General features: G+C 36.8%; 1 protein-coding gene and 1 long non-coding RNA gene across 4 annotated transcripts in view; one reads left to right on the top strand and one right to left on the bottom strand.

Annotated features, from left to right (window-relative positions):
* The window catches only part of pax7b (paired box 7b), a 66,257-nt gene extending 59,199 nt beyond the window's left edge, over window positions 1–7,058 (top strand). The window contains exons 9-10 of one of the 3 annotated variants that reach the window (XR_007182945.1): window positions 4,665–5,200; window positions 5,313–7,058. Coding sequence is in view for 2 of the 3 variants with exons in the window: in XM_048178032.1 (XP_048033989.1) it covers window positions 4,665–4,780 (116 nt within the window). In the remaining variant the exon portion in view is untranslated. Of the gene's footprint in view, window positions 1–4,664 lie in introns of all 3 variants that reach the window. The other 2 variants (XM_048178032.1, XM_048178031.1) reach the window with 2 other exon arrangements.
* Window positions 7,059–18,904: 11,846 nt separating this feature from the next.
* Window positions 18,905–21,017, bottom strand: LOC125260395. The gene is made up of 2 exons (XR_007183036.1): window positions 20,962–21,017; window positions 18,905–19,143 (listed from the first exon to the last, which is right to left on the bottom strand). It is a non-coding gene; the product is annotated as an uncharacterized LOC125260395 (long non-coding RNA).
* Between the last annotated feature and the right edge of the window lie 84 nt (window positions 21,018–21,101).

The following is a 21,101-nucleotide window of genomic DNA, read 5'->3' as shown; positions in this document are numbered from 1 at the left end:
GTTATTTTATATTCAGTTATACATTTTAGTTGAGTTTAGTACTGAATTTTGGGTTAACTGTTCCTTTAAATGTTCCCTGGGGTGCGAAATCACTGATTTAGCCCACCTGTCTAATATTTCGTTGAAATACGGGAGACAGCTTAGGGGTGCACTTTGTAGAGGCGCGTGTTTGCGTGTTCGCTGTGACCGTGAGTGTCAGAGAGCAGATTCGGTGCTTCTCTTAGGGAAGGTAGAGATTCATTCTGAGCAGGATTTAAGGAGTAAACGGTGCTGACAGGAGAGGAAGGCTTCCTGAGGGAGAGAGGTTAAATGAGCTGTGATTACTCTCTCTGCTAGCTGTCAGCACCAGTGTCTCCTGTACAGACAGCTAGCCCACCCACAGGTATGCGGCTGCTACCGTACGTGCCGCCGTTCCCTGACAGCTTCCTTTCTGCTCTTGCTCACAGACGCTAACGTGCGGCGCTTACTGTCACACTGACAGATGTCTGGCACCGTCCGCACGCACCCTCGCTCTGCCCCGCCTCGACACTTCTGCTAATGATGAATAAAGGAAGGAGAGGTTCAAATAACACCTCCTCGACTGGGGTAATCAAAGGGCCTCCGACCAAAAAACATCAGAGAGACTTGACATCCCAGCAGCTAATGCCAGCATGCTAATGCTCACCTTCAGAAGCCTCTTTTATATCCATTAGTCATAGACGTCTCTGTCGTGATGCATTCTGTCATTATTGTTGACATTTTGATCAAATGATCACTGTGTTTACCGCTTGTCGGAAAAGGAGTGGCTGTGTTCGCGATGCCAACTCCAAAAAACACTCAAGTAGTGAAAACTCAATCCTGTCAGTTTCAAAATGCAAAGCCCTCAGGTTTAACCTCCTCCGCTCGACTGTTTCCACTTTCATTTTTTCCATTTCGGCTTTGAGGATGTAGGTGGGAAACGTCTATGCAAATAATTACCTGAAGGTTACAGCTTGCGCTGTGCTAACTTAATAAGTTAGCCAATTCCAGTTGGGCTCAGCGAGGGTTGCTTTTCTGTTTTAAAAGGGAAGTGGCTAGAGGGGTTAATTGGAGCTTCCCCGGTTTTTGCGCCGTACCACTTCCATCCTGTCCTGTCCTCGCAAACCCCAAACTCGATTCACCGTCTTTTTCCACCAATCAAATGGCCCTAATGTCTTTAGCTTGTGTATTTTAATTGAAACAGTGTGAGATGGGAGGCAGATCAATGCTGAGGTCCTGGGTTTGCGAGCGGGACTCGGGGTGCCCTTTGACCCTGGATTAGCCCGCGGGATAGAGTCGACACGTGCTCCTGATAAAGATCTCCCAGCAAAGCCAGACTCCAGATCAATCCAATGAGAGTCGTGCCCTCAGGTGATATGTTAGTCACACCATTTTGTGTGCTACACCTATCTGGTGGGAATCTCTTCACTCTTTCTGCCATCTCTCCCCTCTCTCAATTGCATTTTGCGCAGCCGTACAGATACATATCTCCATCAACAGTAACAGTTTTCACAGGCGTAGAAAATCGAGTGGACTCATTATCTAAATCTACTCAGTACAGCTGAAAAAGTTTTAGCTTCACCAACTTTTTCTCCCCCAATCCAAGTTTAAAGTTCTGCATTTATTTATTTACGCTTTTTATTGTGTTTTGGGTGGCATTTTTTTAAAAGAAAGATGGATAGATGGGATAGACTGGCGTGTCACAATATGATGTTGTATGATGGAAAGTGTGGAATTCTGAGAACAGGGATGACAGACATAATGAGGAATGTGCTGAGGAATACTCACTGTGACAGGAATGAGTGACAGTGGGGAACAGGTGCTCCGTGTCTCTGGAATCAGCAGTGTGTTCATGAGAGCTCAGTGATGCCAAGTGTCTGCTCTGAAACTCAACCCAAAACTAAACCCACAGTAGTTTGCTTATATGGATCAATGACAAATAAAGATGTCCAAGGTGAAAATGTAGAAATGTCCCTTTTGTATTTGGATGGTTTAATGCATTTTGGGGGGGGAAATCAACAGAGAGGTTCTCTTTTCTTTTTTAGAAAGACCACAATGTCAAGTGGTGTAACCCTGAAGTAAAAGTGATAAAATATTTACCTAAGAATAATATTAGTTAAAAATATTAGGTTGTTCATATGGATCACTAACAAATAATGTTGCCCATATATATATATATATATATATATATATATATATATATATATATATATATATATATATATATATATATATATATACATTTTTTTTTTTTTTTATATTAATGAATGATGTACTGGTAAAAAATTACCAGGACATTCTCCAGTAATTTTATGGACATTTCCGTTAAACCTAAAACACAATGCAGTGAAGTTCAAAATTCAAAATACAGGTAAAACACCTGTAAAAAAATAAATACGGAAAATCCCGTCAAATTAATACAGTACTTTACAGTACAGCCCTATTTTTATGGATTTTTTTTCTTTTTCTAAATGTCAGTGTGGTATAACCCTAAATTCAAAAGTAATATAATATTTTCTTAATAAACTTTAATCATTATTTTCAAAGATTTTTCAAACAAAATTTTAAAGGTGAAAAAAAAAAACTAATAAAAATAAAAATATCTATTTATAAAATATATTTCTATTAATATAATTGCTTTCTCTGAGTTACTCTATTTGACAGTTACTCATCTAAACTTCCATTACCATACAGAGCATCATTTCTCACATTATGGTTTTCAAGTCATGTTGGTTATACCACACTGACTTTCAAGTTTTTTTAAAAAAAATATGGTTTAATACTATATTTAAAAAAAATATAGTATTCATAATTGCTATATATATATATATATATATATATATATATATATATATATATATATATATATATATATATATATATATATATATATATATATATATATATATATATATATAACAATTTTAGATTTGCCACAAACAGAATTTTAACAGGTATATTCAAGTATTTGACTATAAATTGTGTGTACTTTAGATTATTGAGTGAATGATTGAGCAAATTTTTTCAAGACTTTTAGCCTTAGTCATGTTTTGTTTTTGCGCACAAAAAGTATTCTTGTCGCTTCAGAAAATTATAGGAGAAAAATAGGAGAAAATGGCTTTTGCGTCTCACAGCAAACAAACTAAATATTACAAAATGGTTAAACAATTACAGAAATGTTATTAATTTTAAGGTTTCAAACTAAAGTGTAGTCTTGTTTAACATTATGTAATCCTCCGAAAAGAGTTTGCAGCACAAGTCACAAACATATATATATATATATATATATATATATATATATATATATATATATATATATATATATATATATATATATATATATATATATAACAATTTTAGATTTGCCACAAACAGAATTTTAACAGGTATATTCAAGTATTTGACTATAAATTGTGTGTACTTTAGATTATTGAGTGAATGATTGAGCAAATTTTTTCAAGACTTTTAGCCTTAGTCATGTTTTGTTTTTGCGCACAAAAAGTATTCTTGTCGCTTCAGAAAATTATAGGAGAAAAATAGGAGAAAACGGCTTTTGCGTCTCACAGCAAACAAACTAAATATTACAAAATGGTTAAACAATTACAGAAATGTTATTAATTTTAAGGTTTCAAACTAAAGTGTAGTCTTGTTTAACATTATGTAATCCTCCGAAAAGAGTTTGCAGCACAAGTCACAAACATATATATATATATATATATATATATATATATATATAACAATTTTAGATTTGCCACAAACAGAATTTTAACAGGTATATTCAAGTATTTGACTATAAATTGTGTGTACTTTAGATTATTGAGTGAATGATTGAGCAAATTTTTTCAAGACTTTTAGCCTTAGTCATGTTTTGTTTTTGCGCACAAAAAGTATTCTTGTCGCTTCAGAAAATTATAGGAGAAAAATAGGAGAAGACGGCTTTTGCGTCTCACAGCAAACAAACTAAATATTACAAAATGGTTAAACAATTACAGAAATGTTATTAATTTTAAGGTTTCAAACTAAAGTGTAGTCTTGTTTAACATTATGTAATCCTGCGAAAAGAGTTTGCAGCACAAGTCACAAACATATATATATATATATATATATATATATATATATATATAACAATTTTAGATTTGCCACAAACAGAATTTTAACAGGTATATTCAAGTATTTGACTATAAATTGTGTGTACTTTAGATTATTGAGTGAATGATTGAGCAAATTTTTTCAAGACTTTTAGCCTTAGTCATGTTTTGTTTTTGCGCACAAAAAGTATTCTTGTCGCTTCAGAAAATTATAGGAGAAAAATAGGAGAAGACGGCTTTTGCGTCTCACAGCAAACAAACTAAATATTACAAAATGGTTAAACAATTACAGAAATGTTATTAATTTTAAGGTTTCAAACTAAAGTGTAGTCTTGTTTAACATTATGTAATCCTGCGAAAAGAGTTTGCAGCACAAGTCACAAACAGATCACCTACACATTTCCTATTATAGAAGTCACAAAATTTGAATGTGTTCATCGTAGAACAGGTGTATTAAAGTAATTATCTGTATGAATAGTATGCACTTTACAGATCCAGGTAAAAACTGTCACTTCATTAACTTGCACATGAGTTTCATATCTCTGAGAAATAATGAGTTATTTTGGTCTCTGTGTGCAGCTGCGGTGGATTACCTGGCTAAGAATGTGAGCTTGTCCACGCAGAGAAGGATGAAGCTCGGAGAGCACTCGGCTGTGCTCGGACTGCTACAGGTGGAGACGGGACAGGCGTATTGATGGATCTCGAACTGAACATCTACCCATGTGTTTCACCAGCATCCTTCCATTCTTTCTGCAGCGACCACACGTGGACCATCTGACTACGAGTGAAAGAGACCAAGAGAAATTCAAAAATCACAGGCAGTCTTAGACTTTCTACCTATAGCAGTGTGAATACAAAAGCCATTCCACATAAAAAAACAGACACTATTGTGCCGCATCTCCTTATTCGTCCCGATCCTTTCTCTCTTCCACAACAAAGAGACCCTTTCAGGGCTTCAGAAAGAAGCCGAGGGAAAATGAGCATCAATTGTCTGATCCCAAATCACTAAAGCCCTGCCTATCGACATCCAGTGTTAGCACACACAGGCTACTGCTGTAGCCGCTTGCCCATTCCAAACTGATCGGACCATGTTGTTTATAGGACTGAAAATGATGGTATTATAATTATATTTGTTATTATAAATGTGGTTGTTCCTATTGCTGTTGCATTTACTATTGTAATTACTCTTTGTTTACATGTTTCATTTTTATTTTTTCTCATGTTTAGTTCCTGTTTCTATTTTAACCACAAGGCCTTGCTCTGCAACATTACATTTCTGATGGATAGACACGGAGAGACGCCGACAGCTTGGCAGGCTGTTTGCAAAACTACAAGGAACATATACAATTTGCTCACTGAGATCTTAAACCTGACATTCCACAAAACCTGGGCTAGTCATTGGGGCAAAACCGCAGTCTGTGACCTGCTCTATATGGGTAGAAATTGTTTGAGGGTGAATTATCAGTGTTATTTATGATCATTTCATTTTAAATGCATACATTGTTCTGGAATAAGATGACCAAATGACAAAAATACATAGTTTTGATTCTAGGATTTTTTTTTTTTTTTTTTTGCAATGAACACAGACTGATTCTTCTCTGTGGGCACTATAATTACCATTATAATGAGCCCTTATGGGCAAATGCCATTTTTAGCATTTTATGGCTTTTTATATACTTTCCCATATGTTTCTTGGCTATTCATGGAAAGTATAGATATAGCGTACAATTTATCCAAGAACTTAAAAGCAATCAGATAAAGGCTGAAGGGCGATTTGTGAATTCATGTTTCAGATATTTTGAAAGGGGATGTACTAAATTGGTAGCACTTTTTTATTCATGAGGAACTTCATTTGTCTCTGTGGTCACCAAAATAATGCACTGAAACTATACTAATGGGAATCCAAATCTTACGCCAAGTTACATTTCAAAAGTGTGATGGTATTGTCTTAAAAATGTCCAAGATATTACATTGAGAGATGGAATATATGACCACATTTATGGATTCCGTGTTTACATTCAATGGCTCCTTATTCCACCTTTTCTCAGCTAACCTCAGAGACAATTTCTGTGGCTAAGATGAACTGAAACTAAACTGTGCTCCAGTGTCACTACAGACATGCCCTAAAATGCCATATATATTCAGGACAATAACTGAAACATGAACACATGACCATGTGCCAACTTAAGACTGAGGACATTTCCATTTTAACACTTCAAATATTTTGTAGTAAACAAAAAAGACAAAAAAGAAATGTGAAAAAAAAAAAATCATGTTTTTAGTGTGTAGCACTCATTTCTACTGCAATCATTAATCTACCTTCGGGATATTTAAAGCACTATCCGACTAGGCGATACACCTTTCCCAAATATCTTTTCAACCTCAGTTGCTCTTTATTCTTTCGTTGTTTACCTTTTTGCGCATATGTATTTTCCTTTGTTTTATTTCCGTTCAGCATGTGTGTATAATATCATGGCATAATTTATTCAGCTGTATGAAATACTAGCGTAGTGGGAACTTGTATTGGCATTTACTACCTTCAGCCTGTTGGTGTCTTTACTGTAGCACTGGCATATCTGTTATGGATTAAAGCTCAAAAAAGTGGATAAAGAAACACAGAATGCTTCTTTCTTTCTCAACACTCACTAAGTGGATCATGCAGTAGTCAAATATATGTTCATATCTGTTTAAATACACTCAAGCATTTTATTAAGCATTCAACTCAATGATGATATATGGACAGAAGTAGGCTATCATGTACGCTTGCTTTACCATCTACTAAATTTATAAAGAGCTTGTTAATCTGAAATGTTCATTTCCTGTAATACTTAAAACATGAAAATCTATTGGCATTTATCATATACACTTTTTTCATTGCTTTGATGTCGCTGTCAACTATAATCATGATTTAATCCCCATCCTAACAATGCTGTATTTTTATAGCCACTTTGAAGTCAGGAGCATCATGACAGTTGTGGTGATTTAAGATACTAAAAATATCAGTTTCCAGTAATTGAGTTGCGCTGGAAGTGAATAGAGTGAAGTGTTGCAGACAGTGTCACAACAGAGACTCTCAGAGCAGTGCATTCAGAGAAGAGCTGCAGGGCCTGAGGGAATTTACTGCACTTCTTATGGGGGCACAGGCCGGGCACTGAATACCAGACAATGTGTAATGGCATTAATGTCGCAAGATGGGGAAGATGCAGGCACCTCTAATCAGAACGAGCACCTCTCTGATTGAATGGATTTTAAACTCTCGTGTTTAATTAGGAACTTTAAAGGAATATTCATTGTAAACAAGTTTGAGTGCGGCCATCTGGGTTCATTTAAAGGATTCACACAGTGAGGGAATGTCTCTGGAATGTGATTTTGCACTGAGGAATCCTTTTTATGATTCAGCTGTCCTCAATGTAATGTGATGTCATAAAATGTAATTTCACATATTTCCAATATTGCTATGGGAGCAGCTGCTCGGATGATCTGATAAACAAACTTGCTTTTTGGATGGCCATTATTTATTTGTCCTCAGTTATGGATGGCAAATTATTATTTTTTTCTTTAATGAAAAAGAACTTTTTTTCACTATATTTTATTATTACATAAAAATAAAAAAGACATTGAAATACTTAAGACACAACATTTATTAATAAATGTAGATTATAATATTATTATTATTTGCATATAATCTGATCAGTATATAATGTCTGAAATATTCACTCTAAAAAATGCTGGGTTAAAAACAACCCAAGTTGGGTTAAATATGGACAAACCCAGCAGGTTGGGTTAAAGGGCACCTACTGTATTATACCCTCTTTCACAAGATGTAATATAAGTCTCTGGGCTGGTCAAGTTTCAGCATAAAAATACCCCACAAATGTGCCCCTATTTGGGGGTGAACAAAAACATGCCTTTTACTACATTACTATATTGCTGGCTAAAAAAGATAAATCCAAAATTGGTTGAAAAAAATGGCTGGGTGAAAACAACCCAATCCCTGGGTTCGTCCATATTTAACCCAACATTTTTTAGAGTGTATATACCGCAATTTTTTTTAGATAATTTTCCCAATAATATTATGAAGACGCTGATAAATCTGATAACTGTAATATTTGTTTTTTCTAAAAAGAAGAAGAAGAAAAAATTCATTAATTAATGACTGAATAAATAGGCTAAATGGCCAATATCATCAATTGAATCAAAGATCTGACTTTCCAATCAGTGGAATTTTTCAAAGAATTTCTGGGACGTGCTTCTTTCATGATAATGAGTATTTTGGGTCACTCACACGTTGTTATTTTGAGGTAAGAACATGCCACGAGGTACATACTGATTAAAACATGTCTGAAGAATTTCACCACCAGACCCCCGCCCCCTCCTTTGGCTGTTATTATTATGTTTTAGAAACTCTGCGGTGTCAACCTCTCGAAAACGTAACAAAGAAAGCACTTACAAAGCCTAACATCTCCTTAAATCCCATAATTATTCCAGGATACATTATGTACCTGAGCCCGGGTGTCTGATCTTCACCGAAGGGATTCCACATTCCTACAATCAGCTTACACCGACAGATCGCATGATTGCCTAATAACCTGGATCGGTAAGTAGAGCGCTTAGCAGAAGATTGTTACAGAGAGAAGAATGTATCCCTTTGACAGACTCCATTGTTCGACATATTCTGCTTCTCGGAAGCATTATACTCTTCTAAAATGGATTTTTTTTTAGTACAGATGTCAATAGGGTAAGACAATTTTATTTCTCCTTGCAATTCACACGAACTTTCCCTTTTTAAACCCAGTCTTTCATTTGCTGTCTCCAGGCACCTAATACAAGATTATAGTCCCCCATAGTAACCCTGGCATCCCTCAACCAAGCCTCCGTGTGCCCCTCCTTGCCCCCAGACTCTAATCTCCACACTCCAGCATCAACTGCAAAATTAAGCTGTGAGAGAGCTGGGAGTCGCTTTAACCCCGCTCGGTCTAAAAGGCTCTCAATATACCCTATTGAAAAAAGTCTCGGAGCAGTCAACACTTTTTTTTCCCCTATCGATATGTCTCGTATCTCCTTTTAATGTCGCGCGCCGTCTATTTCTCTCTGTCCTCCGTGCCATTTCACCTCAGTGAGGGAAAAAAGGCGGGATTTCAAGGTGAACATGCAGGTAGGCCTATAAATCCAAGAGATAAGTCGTGGAGCCTGTTTACAGGTTGCTCGCGAAATCAGCTTGTAGATTTATTCATAGTAATAATCCAAAATGGAGGTGAAATACTACAGAATGAAAATAATGAGCACGCGCTGCTGCATTCTGAGGGGAGATACATACATAAACCTTCTTTTTGAAAGCAGTCAGCTCTTAACAAGCGTGACGCCTAGGTATAGACTCTAATACACAAAGACAATTTTTCTAGATAATAGCCTATCACGCAGGATACAATTTAAATTAAAAAAATGCAATTTTCACCTTGAAATGAACAAATGATTACAATTTCTATACAAATTAAGGCATCCAGGCAGCGCCTCAGTGCACAGCTCAGGCCATGAAACCTGACATAATTACCATGAAATACATTCTCAAATATTTGTATTTTGTCCATCGCTTTAAAACACGCCAGTCAGCCTTCTTCTGATCTCACCTTCTGGGGCAAATGCAGAAAAAAAGAGTGGAAATCATCTAAGATGAAAAGCACTTTAACAGGCCAGATAAAAATGTGTAAAAAAGGGATATAGGGAAAAAAATAAAACAAACAGTAAATTGCTGCCGTTCAGCATGACAGCCCCTGGAGTTATCTCTAAAAGCCAAATTACAGAGTCTTATCATGGGAATCATATCTAATGGTTATCTATACTCAGATGTTTCTCTCTGCACCCCCTTCTTTGCCAGAGATTGCATTTATTTATGATTAGGAATATCTTTAGAAGAAAAGATGTTAACTTGTGCATTTCGTTTGGAAAGTTATGGTGAATTGCAAGTGGCACAAAAGAACAAGGCATGTAATTCAGAGCTGAGTGAAGCCTCTGAGGATGATGAGAGAGATGCATGCCAATGACCAGGTGGCATCTATATGCAAATACAGACTCAGGAAACATACTTTATATCATCAGTTGTAAAATTCTGAGATTATTATGGCTGTTTTGGGTGATTAATATAATATAATATACACTCTAAAAAAATGCTGGGTTGTTTTAAACCAAATTTGGGGGAAATATGCCAAACCGTTGGATTAAAAATTGAACTTCTAACCCATCTAACCCAACGGCTGGGTTTTTCCAAGTTGGGTTGAAAATGGACAAACCCAGCAATTGGGTTGTTAAATATAATATAATATAATATAATATAATATAATATAATATAATATAATATAATATAATATAATATAATATAATAAAATAGTGTAGGTTGATATAAACATATTAGTGACCACCCTAAAACAATGAGTGTGCTGCTGTATTGTGTGACAGTATTTCTTCCCCAAGCAAATTGAAACATATATTACAACAGCAGTTCACAAACAGCATATGGCCTTGCTGACCTTTTCCTTGATAGCTTTGCATCTCACACAGTTCTGAATATTGCAAAAGGAGAACAGCAGCAGTTGTCTTGGAATGATGGAGGGTTTTGTGGATTTGCTCTCTCTCTTCTTCACGTGTGAAGGCTTGCTTCATGCCCACTGAAGCCCTTAACAATGCTAGGAGAGAACTTGTAAAGACTTTTCCCTTCCTTATACCTCCTCTCCCACTCCTCTATCTCTGCGCACTGTCTGCATGAGAGGCGCACATCAGATTTCAACACTTGACCTCATAATGCTGGGGGTCAGAGCCACACCAGCAGCAATTTCACACACAAGATGAAAGGGAAATTAACATTGAAGTTGTTTGAGGCGGCAGCTCTGGGCTCTGGCCAGCTCAGGCGGCAGTCTCCTAACCCCACCACACTGTGAGCCACAAAGAGGGCGAGTGAAGAACAGGGCTGCTGGAAGCTGGAGGAATGTAGACGTCCTCCTGCTGGAGGCTTAGCCCCTGACAACCTCAACTCAAGGACCAGAAGGCTAAAGAAACCGAAGGAGAACACAGCGCTGCGGCATATCAGAAACAAGGTATTAAAAACAGGGCTTTGTGACCTTCAATTTCAACCGAGCCGTGTTTTTGATGGCATCCTGTGGAAATTAAATTTTATTTTTTTTACCTTGACAAGTGCATGAGGAAAAAAAGAGAAAAAGTCATGGATGTAAGGAGTAAAAAAAAAATATATATAGAATATATCATAATGAATTTTACTTGACAATTGTGATTAACAAAATTCTGAAGAAAAAAAAAGTTGATACTGATCTCTTCTCTCCTCCATTCACATCATGCAGGTGGATCTTTTTTTACATTCCTGAGCTGGAAGATGGATAAACTAAAAAGTTCATTACATTGTTAAAGTGTTACTAATCACATGTACCTGCCACTGAGCACCTCCGAAAATCTAATGTGACACACTGAGATGGAAAATCTATTCTATTCGTCAGTGTCCCTGACTGTGTTACCGGTGCTCAATGGTAATTTCCCTCACCTTAACCAACCCTCCCCCAAAAACAATTTACAGCTCTGTTGCCATTATGTCCTACCAAGACCAGTGCAGATTCAGTCACGACCTTCATATTATGTGAAAATTGGACTTTGCAAACTTGACACAAGCAGGAGAGAGCAGGCAAAATTGCTTTTCGCTCAAAAAGCCCAGCATGAGTTCTTCAAAAATCAGCTTCTTATATGAGGAACTGCAGTGCACACTAATTTCACCATCCGCTAACAAAACCCTAGTAAACTTAAAGCTGCATTCCGTAACTTTTTGTTTTGGTTAAAAATGAGCCAAAATCAATTTTTGAGCAAGTACATAACCAGACAGTTTTCAAAACTATCTCCTTACCTTAGCCCGATTCACAACGGTAATGTGTTCTAATTCGAGTGGTAATGGTAGGTTAATCAAGCACGCTGCCGTTCGTCTTTGCGTCATTACGTCACGTTTGTGTACATAAATAACCAGTCCCAGCTTGTAGGCTACAGGTAACGCTAATACACACTAAATACACATGCTGATGTCACGCAATGCTGATGTTGTTAACATTAATAATTTGAGAACAAAGTATAACAATAATAATAATTTGCATGGTTTGACGTGATCCGAGCTAAGTGATCGTTAGATTTAATCAACATTGGTAGCGATTTATTGTAATGCTTTTTTTCTCAGTTGGTCAGAACAAAAGTGGCAGATTTGTTACTTAATTGATAATTTTTAATAAACTTAAAATTCTTATTTTGGTCATACTTCCAAGATTACAATCTGTGATTCCGAAGTACAGTATCACTGATGTGTTGACTGACAGCAAACATTAGATTCATCTGCACTGAGGAGCCGTGCTGATACACAACCCACATGAAGATGATAATTCCACAAATAAATGCAATTGCAGGTTTCAAACAGAGATGGCGACAAAGAGGCAAAACTTACAGACTGCAGCTTTAAATGTAGAGAATATTTTAAATTACTTAAAGGTGCCCTAGAATCAAAAATTGAATTTACCTTGGCATAGTTGAATAACAAGAGTTCAGTACATGGAAAAGACATACACTGAGTTTCAAACTCCATTGTTTCCTCCTTCATATGTAAATCTCATTTGTTTAAAAGACCTCCGAAAAACAGGTGAATCTCAACATAACACCGACTGTTACGTAACAGTCGGGATCATTAATATGTACGCCCCCAATATTTACATATGCCAGCTCATGTTCAAGGCATTAGACAAGGGCAGCCAGTATTAACGTCTGGACATGTGCACAGCTGAATCATCAGACTAGGTAAGCAAGCAAGAACAATAGCGAAAAATGGCAGATGGAGCGATAATAACTGACATGATCCATGATTACATGATATTTTTAGTGATATTTGTGAATTGTCTTTCTAAATGTTTTGTTAGCATGTTGCTAATGTACTGTTAAATGTGGTTAAAATTACCATCGTTTCTTACTGTATTCACAGAGACAAGAGAGCCGTCGCTATTTTCATTTTTAAACACTTGTAGTCTGTATAATGCACAAACACAACTTCATTCTTTATAAATCTCTCCAACAGTGTGTAATGTTAGCTTTAGCCACAGAGCACTATCAAACTCATTCAGAATCAAATGTAAACATCCAAATAAATACTATACTCACATGATCCGACGCATGCATGCAGTATGCATGACGAACATCTTGTAAAGATCCACTTGAGGGTTATATTAGCTGTGTGAACTTTGTAAATACACTGTATTTTAATCGAGAGCTCAGGGGGGGGCAGGGAGCACGCGATTTAAAGGGGCGGCGCGCTGAATCGGTGCATAGTTAATGATGCCCCAAAATAGGCAGTTAAAAAAATTAATTAAAAAAAATCTATGGGGTATTTTGAGCTGAAACTACAAAGACACATTCAGGGGACACCTTAGACTTATATTACATCTTGTAAAAACTGGTTCTAGGGCACCTTTAAATTTGAAATCATTTTAAACGATTTATTGATATCAATTGAAAGCATAATGATGTTCACATTGTTACATTACCATTAAAAATACACTGTAAAAAGTGAAAATGTGCAGTTGTTTTGCTTACATTTACATATAGTCATTTAGCAGACGCTTTTATCCAAAGCGACTTACAAATGAGAATAGTAGAATCAATCAAATCAACATGAGAACAACAGTATATAAGTGCTTTGTGAAGTCACAGTTATGACAGTAAAGTGCTCGTAGCAAGGATTTTTTTTTTTTTTATAAATACACAAATAGATGGAATAAAAAAAAATATATTTTTCTGCACTCTTGAAAATAAAGGTTCCAAAAATGCAATTTGACAGCAATGCCATTAAAGAACCATTTTGATTCCCCAGAGAACCTTACAGTTAACAGTTCTTAAAAGAACCTTTTATTGCCATAACCTCGTTGTCTGGAATTGTTAGACAATATAGACATTATAAAACATATAGATACAAAAATGAGAAAAACAACATACATTTCCACTATAAAGTACCTTTTGTGTAATGGAAAGGTTCCATGGATGTTATGGTTTCTTCATGGAACCATCAATGCCAATTCATTGATTGTCCAATGAATTTGATGGTAATGTAATTCCTTTTTCTAAAAGGGAACGCCAACATTTTTGTTTTGTCTGTCACAAAGAAAAGTAGACAAAAATATCACATGAAACTGATGTTATACATATATATATTGAAAAGTGTGAAATATTCAACAGTTTGTCCAATTATTGTCTGAGCATCATGTTCTGATTCACATATTGTGAGAGGATCCATTTACCTTTTGCACCCTGTGACATATATTGCTTTGGACATTTCCCGTTTACATTTTGTGTGATATGCTCAGCGTTGACCCAGCTGGGACTCAAGAATTGTGTCAAACATTGAATGTTTCTCTGTTTCATTTTGTTTTGCCCCCTACAGCACACTAGCATTGTTTATCCTCCAGCATGTTGATTGTCACTTCTTCAGCTTTCTAATTTAATCAGTAGTCCCATCGGGCTGGAGGAATGAATCAAGCGTTTGTTTATCCAACATGTCTGTGTGTTTGACTGATGTTCTGCCTTGTTTGTGTTATCCCAGAGCTGTGCCCACTTTGTTATTAATTGAGCTCTTTTTGGCCGTCATTTTGCTTTTTCTAATTCCCTTTAAGGAAACAGGCTTCTTTTCAGATCTGCGGCACTGTGGGTCATTAATTATGACGGTAATAAAAGGTGCTTGTGTTGTGCCAGTCAGCCTCTGCCAGTGCAAGGAATCTTTCTCTGTTAACCGGAGGCTTGTCTTTCTTTGCATTCAGGCTGGAGGGACAGTATTGTATGTAGCACCAACAGGCTTTTGGACATTGAGGCCAATTGCTACGTCTTCATGCAGTTTTTTCTTTTGTGGAGGACAAGTTTGAATGGAAGGAAGAATAATTATGACAAGGGGTCCCATACGTCGTGTAAAGCCTGCAGTCTTGAGAGATGAAGAGTCTTAAGTATGGTTTTATTTTGCATAGATCTTCATTTCACATTTCTTGCTGAGCCACATTGTTTTGATGTTCTCACAAGCTTTGATTGTGTAAATATTAGATAAAGAATAGAGGCTTACAAGTAATCTTAAGAACGTGAATTCTCACACACATGAATACTACTGAAGACTTTCTTGTTTAGCATTTAAAGGCTTAATCTTCATTATTTGTGGATGCAGTGATGGGCAATACTATGTATCCTTCTTTATTATGTGCCAGGCGGTCTATACAGCATTGCCATGGACCACTGAGAATTTTAGAATTTTAGCTGAATGCTGCGATTGGTCAGGCAGAATCACGTATTTTAGAAAGTTTGAAACTGCCAATCTGTGCTCTGAATGACAAATACATTAGCTGTATACCTTAAAGTCGATGTGAAATGGAAATTGCAATATTTTCTTCCCTGTTGTGACATATTTCTGAGTGAAATGGCTTCTCAAACAATTAAGAAAAGTGTAGGGTGGGACTTGACTTTGTCCATCGGAAATTGATTGGATCGTTGGTTCATTGTGGTTTGCTATTGCTGTGATCTCATATGAGTGACAGGTTGTCCCGCCCTTGTGCCAGTAAACAACTGAGAGTCTGTCTGTCTGTCTATACTCCCTCTTTTACCCCTAAGTGAAGAACGAAAAAGTGAGTATAGCTGGGCCTTTAAGCAGCAATGACTCTTCATTATGAAAACATATTCAGAATGTCTTGTGGGACTGTTCTTCACTTTTTGAGGATATGTTAATCCCTGAGACGGCAAATCAGCTGCCGTCTGTCTCGTATGCTCAACACCTGTATTAAATCTATTATGCTCTCTGGAGTCTCATTGGGATGAAAATAAGAAATCCCCCTCTCATTGTCCCCGCATGCAGTCAGGGGAATAGTGAACGTCTGCAACAGACCTGTGTTTGGGAAAAGGGCAATTACAAATGAATTTAACATCTTGACGAGAGTGGGATTACAAGGCCTTATATCAGTTATAGAATTCTCCTCCCTCATTACAATTGCACACATAGGCATATGGTACTGATCTAAGAATAGCACAGAAGGGGGAGAACATTTTAATTTGAGGGATTAGAGCAACTCAAACCAACTTGATTGTATATGATGCCGTCAAATGTTTCAGAACACAGTGGGATGACTGAGATTTAGGTACTTATTTTTAAAGAATGAGGGGCTCAAACCTAGACAGCAGCTCTTTGATAAAGAATATTATAAAATGACAATACCTTTTGAAGGAGAGGCACAGCTGAGTTGCTTAGTATAGTGCACAGTTAGCTTAGTTCACAGTGTGAACCATCAAATATTTTAAACACTTTTTTCACATAAATCTCATTCACATTTCTTTCAGATTCTAATTCAAATGTATTTTTGATATATACTTAAGCTAAAACTAGAAAATATACTATATCTCTCCTATTCTTCTGCAAGTATCGATACACCAGTAGTGGTGACAGTTGACTGCCTTTATGAGCGAATCATTTGAATCATTCACTCAACCGATTTGTTTAAAAACACTGATACATTCAGAAACAAAACACCACTACTGTGTGTTGTCGACAATGCCTAGAGATGCAGAAGAGTTAATGCAGCTGCATGTGGCCTTATTTAAATTTTTACAGAAAATTGTGACTTTATACGCCAAATTTAACAAAAAACTTCCCCTCCTCGCATCCTTTCAGTCATAAGAGATCGCAGCTGTTAGCAACCAACAACAATCCAATGAGTTCACAATGGACAAAATCAAGTCCTACTCTATATTTTTTCTTGTTCAAGAAGTCGTTTCACTTGAATATACAGAGAAAAGATGATCGCAATTTCCGCTTCATGACAACTTTAAAATGTAAGTTACTCAAACTTAAAATGTTGCCGTTTCAGTAATTATTTATTGTAAGCTACAGCGCTGTGTGGAATTTTTTTTTTTTTGTACCTCTCTTACTTCTTTCTTTTTTTAAGTGTTAAGACAGTTCAAATGAGATCGCAGCTATTAGCAACCAACAATCCAATCAGTTCATGATGGACAAAATCAAGCCCTACTCTACACTTTTTTCTTGTTCAAGAAGCCATTTCACTTGGATATACAGATAAAAGATGATCGCAATTTTCGCTTCATGAAAACTATAAAATTGTAAGTTACTCAACCTTGAAAAAAAAGTTGCTGTTTCAGTAATTATTTATTGTAAGTTACAGCGCTGTGTGGATTTTTTTTGTACCTCTCTTACTTTTTTTTTTTTTTAGTGTTAAGACAGTTCATATGAGATCGCAGTTATTAGCAACCAACAAAAATCCCATCAGTTCACGAAGGACATAATCAAGTCCTACTTTTTCTTGATCAAGAAGCCGTTTCACTTGGATATACAGATAAAAGATGATCACAATTTCCACTTCATGATTTTAAAATGTAAGAGATACTGAAACTTAAAAAGGTAGTTTCAGTAATTATTTATTGCAAGTTACAGCGCTGTGTGGAATTCCCCCCTCTAGCTCTCCACCTCAGTTGGTTTTGCTGAACAGAACATTCTTATGTGTAGGCTACATAAGACAAAAGCACTGACAAAATGTGTACAGCTGTAGCAACCATCAAACAGATCCGCCTGTTCAAACTGAGGTGGGATCAACATCACAACTCAAAGCAGAACACGCAATCAATCAAATTTAAAGGGATCTCGTGCCTCAGTATAAATGTTCCTTTAAGCCCTTTGGTACCTCTCTCTTTTCCCTCACTGGGTCTTACTTAAAATTATGATCAGAGGCAAGTCCTCAGGTTTCAGTGCATCAAACATGAGGCAGGGGGAAGGGAAGAGAAACAAGCGATAGGGAGAGAGGGCATAGAAAGAGGGAGCAAGAGAGGAGAGAACACTTTCCCAGGGTTCTGACAACTAGAACAGCTGAGATTCCGTCCTCCCCCATCCTTTAGGCCAGAGACAGCTCATTGTGCCCACAGATGTGTGTGAGGGAAGGTTGTGATGTTGTGCCAGAACGGGGAAAGTTGTGTAATGAGAAAAGTGGGGAGAATGCCCATTCCTGCTTAATGTTTTTTCTCCCACATGCATAAAGAGAGATTGGCTGAACAGCTGCGGCCCTTCCATGTGTCGGTATGGGTGCCCAAGCAGTAGGGCTGAAGCTCAGTTCTCTGAGGTTTCAGTGTTTTAGTGTTCACAGATATTTTTTTATCTTATTTTATGAATGATATGTTAATAATTTGTGTTTTTATACACAAGAGACAGAATTGATTATAATCATTTGTTTCATGTCTTGATTGGGTTTCATTACAAGGTCCAAAACAGTCTGTGGTGCCAATCAGGACATTTTTTATGGTGTACCCTTGACAATTTTTAATTTTATTATTTTATTTAAAAAAAAAAACATCTATAAAATACTATATATAAAAAAACTTTACTGTGCTCCCTCATCACAGGAACCAGGACATCATTCCCAATTTTCAACTGATGGCCCTGGTGCCAACAACAGTGATTTTGTTTCAATAGCAGGGTTAAAAGAGGATACAAAAGGTCATCTGCTGCTATCATTTGCTTAATATGATTTCAGTTTGCCTAAAGCAGGTCATTATCAAACCTTGAAACCCAAATAAATCCTCCTGCCCTGTTTTCTTAATATGGATAATAAGATTCATATGCTCAGTTTACATACAATATCAGTTTGGGCCATGTGACTCTTGGCAGTTTGACTATTTTAAATGCATTTTGGGATGCATCATGAGAACAAACTTGACTTTATAGTGCTATCAAAAATGAAATGCACTGGACGTGGCAAGCTGGAGGGTGGTTTCCCACAAATTTAGTCCTGGCCAAAGGCTTTATTATGAGTGAAATGCTGAGAGCAGATGTCAACAGTACTCTTGGCCCTGTAACTGGAGGTGGGTAGAGAAATTTGTGGCTGTCCGAGGACAGAGGCCCCCCCAAAAGCCAACATCTGTTCCTATCACCATCAGTACTGCAGCTGGAAGGGTGTGTGATGTCATCAGAGGGCAGCTGGCCCCCAGTAGACGACACAGTGAGAGCCTGCGAGTGTGAGAGCGTGAGAGAGATCTGGATGTCAGAAAAGGTGAGGTGGGTGGATTCGATTTTGCTACTGACTATGACATAATGCTCATTTTTTACTGAGTTCTTAAAAAATAGAATCACCCCTGAAGACCCTCATGACTGTGTGTCAAGTTCAATTAAAATGAGGCCCACTGCATTAATCTTTCTAAGTAGATGTTTTTATAGAGTAGCTATATACACCGTAATGATCATCATAGTTTCCATCAAAAAGCAGTGGCTTTATAGCTTATTCAGGAAATTGAGAAATTCAAGTAAAGAGTGGGCTTTACCTTAAACATTAACCCTGCATTTGCAAAGAGAGTCCATAGATCTGTATCACATATGTTAGAGGAGATGTGATGTCTGATAGGACCCCACTGTGATGTGAGCACTGAGAAGGGGCCCTCTTTTTGAGAAAGACTCGAAGGCTTCGTTATGGAGCTTAGATCACCGTCCATGCTAATACGAACCACGTAAACCAAACATCTCCCTTTCTGTGCCTGTGTGTATAGACCATACCGAGCCACCTCAGGGACCCCAGCATTGCTTTTTAATAAGTGGGGCATTACAAAGCAGCTTCCTGAGACTGCGAACTACCCTTCGGTCCTTAACAGGGAGAGAGGGGTTTTACTGCAATCAAATAGGAGGGATGAGACTCTCACTGGAGCTAAAGAGAAAAGGCATTACTTTCTATGAATACTGACTTACAGAGTAATAGAGCTTTTGTTTTTCATAGATGCAATTTTCAGTAATGTAGCCCTTTGTAACCCCTTGACTCCATCACAAGTCACTTTGTTTAAATGTTTAATGCATAAAACACTGTTTAAAATGACATTGCAGGGGGAAAAAAACTCCTTTCACATGCGCACAAAATACTTTTGCGTGTCCATGAGAATCATTCGAATATTTGAATGATTTCTGAAGGATCATGTGACTCTGAAGACTGGAGAAATGATGCTGAAAATTCAGCTTTGCCATCACAGGAAAAAATTACATTTTAAAATATATTCAAATAGAAAATTTTAAATTCACAATATTATTATTACTTTTACTGGATTTTTGATCAAACAAATGGAGCCTTGGTAAACATAAAAGACTTCTTTCAAAAACATTTCAGATAAATGTAATTATTCCAAATTTTTGATTGGTATGCTAACTGTCACTCATGGTCATGATAATTGCGCTAAATCACCAAAGCCTCAACTCATTTTCATCTAATTCATTTCAGATGTAGTTCTTATCTTAGAGATCCAGTAGAGGTGGTGTGCAATTTTTTTGTCTTTGTTTTTACCTGACCTTGCTCATATCGCCGCTCACTCTCTGCTACACGAACCAAAATGTCTCAAGCATCTGTAGTCTAAAAGTAAAAACAATTTGTTGTATCGTGTTTGAGGAAACTTGGTCTGTTTATTCTGTTTCATATTGACGCTTAAGGTTATGACACCATCAAAAGAAAAGTTGTAAGTACTCCAGATATGCTTTAGATGCCGCCAGCCTTTTTGGGGGTTTGTTCGTACAAATTGGGTTTTTACAACACTATTTGTCAATCTGTTCTGCGGTAGCTGGTTGAAAAGTTTTGTTATACTTCTTCTAGACTTTTCACCTCACAAATTTTCCACTCTCCACCCTCATCCTTAAAACATTTATCTTCTTCAGTCTCCACCTCAGCATTCCTGTGTTAAATGCTTACTGGAGCACTACACTGCAAATAAAATCCTGTCATTTTTACAGGGGAAAAAAACAAAACTTAAAGGATTAGTTCACTTTAAAATGAAAATTATGCCAAGATTTACTCACCCTCAAGCCATCCTAGGTGTATATGACTTTCTTCTTTCTGATGAACACAACCAAAGTTATATTAATAGATATCCTGATGCATCCGAGCTTTATAATGGCAGTGAACGGGACCAATGAGTATGAAGCTCAAGAAAGTGCAT

The sequence above is a fragment of the Megalobrama amblycephala genome, linkage group LG24 (assembly GCF_018812025.1).
Source record: "Megalobrama amblycephala isolate DHTTF-2021 linkage group LG24, ASM1881202v1, whole genome shotgun sequence".
NCBI lineage: Eukaryota > Metazoa > Chordata > Actinopteri > Cypriniformes > Xenocyprididae > Megalobrama > Megalobrama amblycephala.
This window is presented reverse-complemented; position numbering and strand designations above follow the sequence as displayed.